Raw genomic sequence first — 12,030 nt, forward strand, 5'->3', positions numbered from 1 at the left:
TGATTTGTACCAACATATAAACATTTATATATTTTGTATATGTGTAGAATTTTAAATTTGTCCTGTGTATATTCGTGTGTATGTGTATACACACGCATGCGCGTGTGAGAATGATACTGTGTTCTAAGTCAGTGGAATTTTACCTACCAGAGTAGGTAGGATTTTTAGCTTTGTCCTAGGTTTCCCTTTTAAGTTTCCTAATGAAAAGTTTATATTGTCTTTCTTTCTGTTTAACTATACCCTTCTAGATAGGACTCCTTCATTTTACCTCTAAATTTTCATTTTCTGCTACTCAGAATAGAATAGCAGTCATCTAACTTTGTGAGGATAGAAGTCTTATTGGAGGGGAATTAGACTTGTTCAGCTTGGCTGCAGAAGACAGCAGTAGGAGCAAAGGTGGATGTTGTTAAGAGGTAGGTTTAATATAAAGCAACACTTCCTGATCACTAGGGCTATTCAGAAGTGGAATAAATTGCCTCATGGAGTGATATATACTCTCCCTGGAGAGATTTAAAACAGAGACTAGATGACCATTTATCAGTAATGTTATAGAGGAGATTCCTTGTCAGTTCTGGGTTGGCCTGGATGACTTTTGAGGCCCTTTTTATACTCCAGGATCCTATGGGCTTGGGAATCTTTTTTTCTGACTTTGGCTATAGTGGTGTTATACTAGTAAATTTGAGATAGAGATGTCCCTCCTGTTTCTCCCCCTTTCCCCACTGGCCAGCCAAGATCTCAGTGGTGTGGCAATTTATTTTCTAAACTGGGCCCACAGTCACCCTCAATTTACAACTAATGGTATCCTAGCTCCCTGATTTGGGAAACAGCCAGCCTGCCCATTACCTTTTCATTTCTGGAAGCCAATCTTTTTTCCTCTCCTTTGGCAACACAGTAGCTATGTCCTAGATAAAAGAAGATAGTTTTATTTCTTTCTAGAAAGAAAATATATCAAGTAGCACTAATAATTTATTTTTTTCTTGGGAATGAAATCTGTTATGGACTGTTCCATTTTCAAAAGAATTCTTTCTATTTGATTTAGCAGTCTTTTTCCTTTTCTTATTTTTCTCTATACTCTAAAGCACAGTTCTTAATGTGAGGTCTCCTAAGTCTCTTCACGTGCTCCATAGTTTACTAGGTGAACTCTACTGCCTTCTTTTGCACAGGCCATTTTACCCCTACCTGAAATCAGTCTCTGTAGCTAGGTGGCACAGTGGATGAAGTCAGGAAGATCCAAGTTCAAATTTGGCCTTTGACACTTACTAGCTGTGTATGTGTTTGTGCTCTGGGCAAGTTGCTTAACCTCAATCTCAGTTTCCTCGTCAGTAAAATGGGGATTATAAGGGTTGTTGGGGGACTCAAATGAAATAATATTTGTAAAGCACTTAAGACAGTGCCGGATAAGTAGTATGCACTATGTAAGTGTTGTTACTATATCTCAGCCTTCTGAAATATCTTTCTATTCTCTGATCAGGTATAGCCCACTACGTGAAGCTTTTCTTTCTTAATCCTCTCCTAGTCCTTAGATAGTTATCTTTCTGGTGCATTTACCATATTCTGACTTTAATTATAGTTATTTGTGAACATGTTATGTCATTTTTCCTTCATATCACCAGTACACAGTAGGTACTTAATGTTGAATTGAATTAAATTATACCAACTGTTGTTATAATTAGGATTTTTAAAAAAGCAATTCTTTCTATGCCTATATATAATTTTTGGTAGTTTACATGTTTCTTCCCTTCAACCTGATCTCAGGATGTCCTAGATGTTTTTTTTTCCCCCCCAGGTCCTTTTTTTTTTTTTTTAAGCAATCTGGGTTAAATAACTTGCTCAAGATTACACGGCCAGTTATTTCTGGGTGTGGTGCTAAGTATCAGAGCCTGGATTCGATCCCAGGTTATCCCAACACTGGAGCCAGTGCTCTTACGCTTTGTGCTACCTGGCCGCCCCCCCTAGGTCCTTTCAGTATCTAGCCTACCCTGTTTTATCATCAGGTGGGCTTTGAAACACGGGGTGGATCCTTAGGCAAGGGTACCAAGGCTTGTTCCTCAGTCCTTCCAACACTCTGGTGGATCCACTGTAGCCTATCATATTTAAGTTGTGTTAGCTAGAACTGAGCACAAGACTTCAGATGTCACCTGAGTAAGGTAGAAAGGATGACAGTTCTATCACCAGATTGAGATAGTACAATTCTCTTAATGTAGTTTAACTTTTTTGGCTCAAGTCACACTCTTTGTGTTCCTCTTAAAAACCCTGTGTCTTTTTCACTTGAATTAATGCCTAATCATACTTTCTACATCTTCTCCTTGTCTACTTGATGAACCTAAATATGCCACTTGACATTTTCCTTTTATCTCTCTCCCTCTACCTCCTCCCTTAATCGTTTTGTCCTGTCATCATTAAGCTTTTTTTTACTGGTCTTCTCTTCTTAGATACAGTCCAATGTACTGCCTTCCTTGGAATTTTTTTCCTTCTGACCGTAAGCACCAAAAAAGAGAATGTTTCTGTATACATAACAGATTCAAAAAAATGATTTCTATGTGAAGCTGCATCTTTCGTACACCTTGCTTTGAAAAAATAGGTAATACTATATTTTACTTTTAAAACCATCTTGTTTTTCTTCCTTTCCAACTTTACTCTAAGTACTAAAAAAGGTCTATGTAACACCCGCCTCCCCTTTGCATTCCCCTTGTTCCCAGTTAAAAACCAAAAGGAAAGAAAGCTCAAACAATATCACCTTTTTGTCAGGAGATGAGTAACTTATCATAGGTCTTTAGTAACATGATTGACCAAAGTTTAAGTGTTAAGTTTTCTTTACAATGTAGTTGCCCTTCTAGAACATATTCTAGTCATTGTTCCCATTTAATTCATATTACCAAGGATTCTCTGAAGTTTTCTTTTTCTTTTCTTACAGGGCAATATTCTACATTCACTACATTCACATTTTTAGTTATTCTCCAGTTGTCTAAAAGCAATCTAAGGTACCTTTATGCTCTAGTTCTTTGCTCCCTTTAATTTCTCTCTCCCTTTTCTACCTATTAACACCGCTCATCACTGTTTCCATTTTAAGTTTGGTATGTTTCTATACCAAGGAGACAGAGAAGTGTGTGTGTGTGTGTGTGTGTGTGTGTGTGTGTGTGTGTGTGTGTGTGTGTGTGTGGTGTATGCACACAATCTTCTTTTGTTTCAGGTATCTGATGTCTACTCCCCCAACTTATTCATCTGTGTTTGTAGACTCTTCTCTCGTGTGAGAAATAGCAAATTCTGCCCCTTTTTACTCTTCTACACTAGTATATATATACCTTTTAGCTTCCATTCTCTTTCCCGTGTTCAAGTTATTTAGCTCCCTCAATATCCATTGATGACATTAAAGTTCAGAAAGGACACTTCTTTCTTGTCTCCCTTTTAGAATGTTGACAATACATCATTGTGCAGTTCTTTTGGTAGCTTCGATAAATTTACCTTTTTGAGTTTCTCTTGACTGTTGTATTTTAAAATTCCTACTCTAGTCTTTTCATCAGAAATGCTTGAAAGTCCTCTTCCATTAAAATTTCCTCTTTTGCCTACTATACGTTTATACTCAACTTTGCAAGATGTTATTTTTAGTTTTAAATCTATTTTAGCCTCTTATAATACTGTATTCCAAGACCCACCCCCTCATTCAAAATACAGGCTTCCAGGTCTTTATGTAATCCTGATTGTGGTTCCTTGGTACTTGAACTGCTACTTTCTGGATGCTTAGCATAGTATTTTTTTTCTTGAGTTTTGGCCATGCCATTCCTGGGGCTTTCCCTTATCAGTAGTACTTTTCCACCATTAAACACCTCAACCAAAATGTTACACATATGAAATTGTTATTAACAGGCAAAAGTACTAAACTTGCATGTTTAATATTGCATATGCACTTAATGTATGAACAAGCAGGGAATTCACAATGAGAATCTACAGTTACAGAAAGAAGCCTATACATTATTTGAGAAAATTATTAAATCATTAAAAATTATCTGAAAACAATACATTTCTAAACATTGTTTCCTATGAATGCATAAAGAAGCATATAATTTTTTTAAAGCAGTTGGGGTTAAGTAACTTGCTCAAGGTTACACAGCCAGTTATTTTGTGTGGGTGCTAAGTATCTGAGGCTGGAACCGATCCCGGGTCTCCTGACTCTGGGGCTGGTGCTCTTACTCACTGCACCACCTGGCTGCCCCTGGAAGCATATAGTTTTTTAAAAAGTCCTTTTTTTTTTTTTTTACCAACAGATGCTACAGGCAACATCTTTTATCTATGACATGCTGAGAGGACTATTTTATGTTAAGATTGCTGTCTCCATAGGTTTAAAAGAAAATCCCAAAAAAAATGATAGCTGTGGTAAAAGTGCTTTGGTATAGTAAAAATGACTTATAGTAAGTTTCAAATATCAAAGAAGCAGTTATCTGTAGTAGTCTTTGGACTAGTAGAAACTTTTATTTTGCCAAAATAACCATGCTTTTAGGTTTCACATTATTGTACTCTCCAACAGAAAGTGGGAGGCTTGTTAAAGTATCATTTTCATACATGTGCAATATAGGTGAACAGTATTTCTTAGTAATAGTATTGGATGTAATCTGGTTTTACCAGTTGTATACTTACTATTATAAGTAAAAACCTCTTGTGATAATACAAAGTGGTTATTAGAATGTGCAGATTGATGCAGTGACTTTCATTCACTTCTTAAAAGACACCACCATGGGAAAAAGACACCAAATAGGAAACCATCCATTTGAGATATTGGTAGGCTTAATAAAGTTGGAGTGCTACTGGCACTCTTGAATTGAACTGTAGATCTTGAGACCTGGTTCAGAGTACAATATTAAAGCAGTTGATATGATAACTTTTTGTAGACCTTCACAGACACTGGAATTTTCTCAGTAATGTATATTGATTTTTTTCTCAGTAATGTATATTGTTTAACAATGTGTACTTAAAGTCTTGGACACTAGAGAAATGTCAAATGTTCCTCTTAACATAAATAGAATTTGATCGATTACATATTGGACCACAAAATATTTTTAAATTTTAAAGTTAGTATCATTTAACAAACACTGATTAATAAATGTTTGCATTATACACTATTTAAAATGTCAAACCTAGATGGGCCCTACCTAGACATTATATTTGGGAGTGACTCAGTCTTCATACCCCCAAAGGCTGCTGTATGCAATATTTTAGGCTGCCTACTTTCTTCTCTAGAATTGCCTTCATGGATAAATCAAAAGTTAACAGTGACAAGGGATGGGCAGCAGTTTGATCCTGTGTAATAGACTAGAGATTTTAGATCTTTCCTTTTGCTTCTCAGTGAGTGGGCAGAGAATCTGATTTCTGAAAATCAGGCCCTTTTAGAGTATGTATTTCCAATTCCCTTTATGGAATCTGTGAATTTCTGGTTTGTAGGGTTTGTATATTCAGTACCACTAAACCTGCCTATTGATAGGGGTTATAACTGCTAATTTCTTTTCTTTTCTTTTCTTTTTTTTAAGCAATTGGGGTTGAGTAACTTGCTCAAGGTTATACGGCCAGTTATTTTGTGTGGGTGTTTAGTATCTGAGGCTGGAACTGATCCTGGGTCTCCCGACTCCGGGCCGGTGCCCTTACTAACTGCAGTACCACCTAGCACCCTATAACTGCTAATTTCTTAATGTTAAAATATAGCATTATTTTTTACAGTAGGTACTGAAGTAAACAATTGCATTTATTTTATTGATTACATTTTCTGCTAAGAGCAATACAATAAACTTGAAAAAATTTTAAGTTGCTTTTAATAGGAAAATTGAATAGGAATTATTACAAATTTGAAATTTGCACCAAAAATAAATCATAAAATATATAAAATTATCATTCATCAAGTGGAGCCTTTAATCTCTTCAAGAAAAGCAAATTATATTTGTTCTCAAGTAGAAATATTACCACTTCAAGTTTCTGCACTCTTAGTGCACTGAAGTGCCATGAATGATCTGCAAAGTGGTATAATTACTGTAGAAAGGAAAGGCCATTGAGATGAGCTTATCTGGTTTTAAATGAGGCATTGTAATTTTCTGTCATTCTAGACAGATAATGCTTTTTGTATTTGTCTCCCAAAAGGAAATGTACATTTAAAATCATCAGAAATTTATCCTTGACCAGAATTCACTTTACATGTTTGTTCAGAGCCTGGCAGTGACTGAGAAAGGCTGGTTCTCAATTTCATCACCTCTAAAGTTGTTTGGGGAATAGATTATTACGGTGGAAGTCAATTGTTTTTTCTAATCTGTCTCAGATTCCCAAAATGAATTTTTTAGAGAGTAAAATCTTCTCATTTAGCTTTTAGATATGCCTTGCTATCTTTGGTACTTTTAAAGATGCCAAAAAAATTAATTCATTTCTATACTGAGTTAAAGCCTGCAATTTTCTGTATTGGCTCTTTGGTTTGAAGAGTGCTTTAATAGTAGGATATGTATATTCCATTACTCTAGAAAAACATATTTGCTAAAATTAATTTTCTTGTTCACTATCAGAGTATTAAGTTTACCTTTGATCAGAAATTTTAATTATTTTCTAACTTCTGAAATCTTTTGTTTAGGTGAGACATGGAATCCGTTGAAATTGCACTACCAGTTAAGAAATGTTCGTGAAAGATTAGCTAAAAACCTGGTGGAAAAAGGTGTACTGACAACAGAGAAACAGAACTTCCTCCTTTTTGACATGACAACACATCCACTCACCAACAACAACATTAAGCAACGCCTCATCAAGAAAGTTCAAGAAGCTGTTCTTGACAAATGGGTGAATGACCCTCATCGAATGGACAAGCGCTTGCTGGCTCTTATTTACCTCGCCCATGCTTCTGATGTCCTTGAGAACGCTTTTGCCCCTCTTCTGGATGAGCAATATGATTTAGCCACAAAGAGAGTGCGACAGCTTCTGGATTTAGACCCAGAAGTTGAATGTATGAAGGCCAACACAAATGAGGTCCTGTGGGCTGTAGTTGCAGCCTTTACAAAATAACTGTTGTTGGACTCTCCTTTCATATTGTTTCTCTTCTATTGACTTCTTGTTTTCTGTAATTCGTACTTTTCTCACAATATGAACCGGATCTTGTTTTATGGAAACAATAGAGATGGCTTTTCCTGTATGTTGTGTGTGTGCAAGATTCTGCTGGTACGAGACACCTTCCTATTTCTGTTATTAAAAAAAATGCTGCCATATTGGCATTCCATTTAGTATTGAACTCAAGTTGCTTGCTGTTCTTAATGTAAATTTTTGTTTGTTTCTACTATGCTTTTACTTTCAAAGTACCTCCACTCCCACATGCACATCTTTTGGATTACCTCACTTTGAGTTGTTCCATATGTGTCTGTATTTCTAGCGTTCTGCAGTACAATTCAGACAAGTTCACAAAAAAGGCCTTTAACTCACCAAAGGTAAATATCTGTATCTATTAGGACATTTTATACATAGACCTCAGTTGAGATGTGTATTTAGCAAAGTTATTTTTAAATTAAAACAGCACATTAAATACTTATGTAAAATGCCCCCTTGAAGTTTTGCTTCTAATGTAAATCTTATTATATACATATACTATGGTTTAATAGTTAAAAATCAAAATGAAAGTTTGTGTCTAAAGGTCCAGTTGTTTCACGTAACAGGTTTGGAATGAAATATGCATTCCAGTATATTCTGTATATAGTTTGAATTGTATATTAACAGTCCCCTTCTGATCCTATTCCTCTCAATCAAAGTATTTTTTCAAGATTTTATTAGTTATACACCTGTATGTCCCCTTGCTTCAACCATTGCCATTTGGTCAAAACCGTGACCTCCTTACTAAGGGGAAGAAAGAATGTGTGTGTGTGGCTACATTTATGTTTATAATTGATCCCAGTATCTACTGAGCTGTGCCATTCATGGTACTCTGCCTATGCATCTACATTTTGGACATTTATCATCCCGTTCATATAATTTCTGTATGGAAATAGGCTTGTGACCAGTACTGATCTTGAGTATGGTTTTTTTAAAAAAAATTTTGTCTGCAAGTAAGTTAATGTTTGTCTCTTAAATGTCATTTACCTACTTAACACTTTTTGGGGGGGGACAGGGTCGGGGAGGTGGGAAGCAAATGTCAATCCTCGCAGGTGTTGCATGTAAATTGTTAGCGAGTAATGACTACAGCTCAGATGATTAAGATTTATGTAACAGGAAGCTCTGCTATGTTTTCATTTTTTATATATTATAATTATGATGATTTGCTCATTATTGTAAAATTATAAACTTTGGCTTTATAAAATTTACTTATCATTACTTTACCACTGCTTATCATACCACCATTGATTTCATAATGTAAATACTAAACATTGAAGAATAAAACATCAGATTTTTTTTATCACCATAGTACCTACTAATATTGGGGTTTCAGGTGTTTAGAATTATTTTGTTTAACATTGAGGGCAAAAATACTAGATGGTGTATAATTCTAGAGTTGAAATTTAAGGGATCCCTAATCTGTATACTAGCTTTTTACCTGAAGTAATAAATAAACTATGATCTTGAAAGTGCCTGAACCAGAGCAAGCATGTCATTTGTAATTTTGTTTTCCAGATAGGTTTCATTTGTAGGAAATTAGTAACTTGATGTTACATTGTATAATTGTAATTATTTTTTTGTGCAGCTGTAACATTTTTTTTTTTTAAAGCAATTGGGGTTAAGTAACTTGCTCAAGGTTACATGGCCAGTTATTTCTGGGTGTGGTGCTGAGTATCTGAGCCCGGATTTGATCCAGGTCATCCCGACACTGGAGCCGATGCTCTTACTCGCTGAGCCACCTGGCCGCCCCTAAGCAATTGGGGTTAAGTGACTTGCTCAAGGTTACACGGCCAGGTGTTTCTGGGTGGGTGCTAAGTGTCTGAGCCCGGGATTCGATCTCCAGGTCTTCTCAACACTGGAGCCGGTGCTCTTACTCGCTGTGCTACCTGGCCTCCCCAGCAGCTGTAACATATTTTCCATTTTTCCTCAAAGTTCACTTAAAGTGACAAAAAGTGTGAGATGCTAATTTAATGTATTTTTTCTCCCTCATAAAATGAGTAAACCATTTCCAGTATTTTGTATATCTGTTGAGGCAGGTAGCTATCACAGTAGTCAGGGAGACCTGAATTCAAATCCAGCCTCAGAATTGGCTACATGATTGGGTTAGTGGGCATAATAAAAGCACTTACCTCCAATGGTTGTTGTGAGGATCAAGTGAAATATTTGTAAAGTGCTTTACAGTTCTTAAAGTGTTACATAAATGCTGATATTATATTGTTATTATCTTGAGAGAGTTCATCACTTTACTGCATTAAAAAAAACTTATAGTGAGGTTATTTAAAAGTTTGTGTCATTTTTAGAGAATTCTTTTAGAAGGATAATATCTAGATACTCAGGCATGTTGAATATGATACTCTCCTTCACATAATGAAGTGCTTATTCCTAAGCATAGAGAGGAAAGAAGTATAATCCCTCTAAGGTATTACCTCAGAACATAGTGCACCAAGTCCTGGTGCTGCTGGATCATTTCCTTCTTGTGTATCTGAATTGGAATTCTAGTACTATTACTCATTTTTGAAACTCAAAAAATAGAGGCATAGAAGGTCACTAAGTCCCAATACTTTATTTCCTGGAAGAATAAAAATTTTCCTGTGAGAAGCAGAAGAGTGACTATGTGACTATGTTACTCTCTCTGCTTGTTGAATATTCTTTCATGGATTTGTAGATGTTGCTCCGCAGGTCTGAGAATCAAATAATCTGAGGATTTTTTAAGAGTAATCTATAAAAATCCATCTGATAACTCACACTTATCATCTGAGTTAGTTGAATATGTGGGAAAAGATTAGTATTACTTTTAAATAACGTGATCTAATAATACAGGACTGAAATTGAGCCAGAGACTCATATATTAAATTGCAATTACTAAACATTACTGCTGCCTGGATAGTTGCTGTTCTTGGCTTAAGGCAGGCCTTAATTACTGTATAAATTCATAGTTTTAGAGCTCTAAAGGACCTCAGAGTTCTAGATGTCTACCTCCCTAATTTTACAAATATGATAGCAGAAACCCACAGAGACCGAAGTGACCTGTCCAGTGTCACTTTAGTAAGTAACAGATGAAATTTGAACCCAGCGCCTCTGACTCCAGAGCTAGTGCTCTCTTCATTATACTAGAATCCATTTGGTTTACTTCTAATGTATTACTGGGCTCTTGCCAAGGGGTCAGTATCATTTTAAGTGAAAACATTCATTTAAAATGTATTCTCTGTTGCTCATTGAGACTTACTATGAGAAGTTCCCTCTTATGGGAAAAAAATGATTTTTTTAATCCCTTTTTATTTGCCAGTCACTATTCTAAGTTGTGGGGATACATAGATGAAAATTGAACAAAGCAGGCCTTTCCCTCAAGGAATTAACATTGTAAGAGGGTAGGCCCAAAATGGTGACTAGACAAAGGTGTTTCAGTCAGGGAAATCTTAGGGATGATGAATGGAACCACAAGGCAGCTGATTGACAGTCTCTTTCCAGGTTATACAGTGCTATTGAATCTGTGATTCTAAATATAGCATTTTGCAAACCTTAATAAATGTTTTTTGTTTTAGAATTAAGGCCTTAGTTGGCAGATGGCATTACTTGGCCTGCACTTTACTCAAATACATGTATCTTTATCCCTGTGCTTTACTTTTCATTCTTGCAGTTCATAAAGATTAGCTATTCCCAAAGTCTTTTATTTTATTTCTGAGTTATTAGCCTCTAGTTGGCCAATTCTTATTTTTAAGGACTTATTTCTTTACTGAGGTCTTTGTACTTTTACCATTTGACCAATACTGATTTTTAAGGAATTACTTTCTTCAGGTTTTTTTTGTGCATCTTTTACTAAACTGAATTATTTTTTCTATTTTTAAATTCTTTTAAATTTATTTAAATATTTCCCATTTGCATGTAAAATATAAGGATCTTTATTTTTTGATTGTGAGTTATTGTTTTTTATTTTTTCATTTTTCAAATGCTTTATTAACTTCTGATTTACATCATTCATTTCTGCCAGATTTTGAGTTACAAATTTTCTCCCTGTTTTTCCCCTACCCACCAACCCCAAAATAGCAATCCCCAGGATATCCCCTCTTCCAATCTGCTCTCTCCCATATCTTCTCCGATACCCCCTTCATTTTTTCCAGTAGGGCATGGTGGATTCATTTCCTTCCTCCTTTGTCACCCACCCTTACTCGGAAGATAAGCAGTTCAGTCTAGGTTGTACATGTGTAGCTAATGCAAAACATTAACATAGTAGATATATTGTGAAAGATTGACTTGTGAAAGACTCCCTCCTATCCCACCTCCCACTTTGATCCCATCCCTTTTCAAAAATGGGTGCTTCCAACTTCCCTCCCCCCCAGCCTGCCCTCCCTTCCATCATCCCCCCTCTCATCCCCTTCCCCCCTACTCTCCTGTAGGAGAAATATACACTATACAATATACTTTCCTGTAGGGAAATATACACTATTTAGTGTATATTTCATTCCCTACCCAAGCCAAATTCAACGAGAATAAGGCTGACCCATTCCCTTTTGCCTTCCTATTCTTCCCCTCCATTGAAACCATTTTCCCTTGCCTCTTCTAAATAAGATAGTTTACCCCATTCTGTCTCTCCCCATCTCCTCTCTTCTCTCACCTCTTAATTTCACCTTTTAATATCATCCCTTCCAATTAAATTGGACCTGTGCCCTCTATCTATGTATACCTGTAAGCATATATACACACATCCACACATGTATTCATACGCCTATATACCCTTCGATATACATATGCATATATATTTCCTTCAACTATTTTCATACTGAGAAAAGTTTCATCAGTTACAATTATTGTTTTTCCATGTAGGAATTTTAATAGTTCAACTTTGATAAGTGGCTTCTGATTTCTTTTCCCTGTTTACCTTCTCAAGCTTCTCTTGCTTCTTGTATCTGAATGTCAAATTTTCTAGTCAACTCT

General features: G+C 35.8%; 1 protein-coding gene across 1 annotated transcript in view; it reads left to right on the forward strand.

Moving 5' to 3' along the window:
• LOC138172790 (Golgi phosphoprotein 3) overlaps positions 1-8,570 on the forward strand; it is a 69,145-nt gene extending 60,575 nt beyond the window's left edge. The window contains exon 4 of the mRNA XM_069102659.1: positions 6,599-8,570. Coding sequence (XP_068958760.1) covers positions 6,599-7,023 — 425 coding nt within the window. The 3' untranslated portion in view covers positions 7,024-8,570. The remainder of the gene's footprint in view (positions 1-6,598) is intronic.
• The last annotated feature ends 3,460 nt before the right edge of the window (positions 8,571-12,030 follow it).

Source organism: Petaurus breviceps, unplaced genomic scaffold (assembly GCF_028583685.1).
Source record: "Petaurus breviceps papuanus isolate PSGF00001 unplaced genomic scaffold, PetGlider_PUasm1.0 129, whole genome shotgun sequence".
NCBI classification, from domain to species: Eukaryota; Metazoa; Chordata; class Mammalia; order Diprotodontia; family Petauridae; genus Petaurus; species Petaurus breviceps.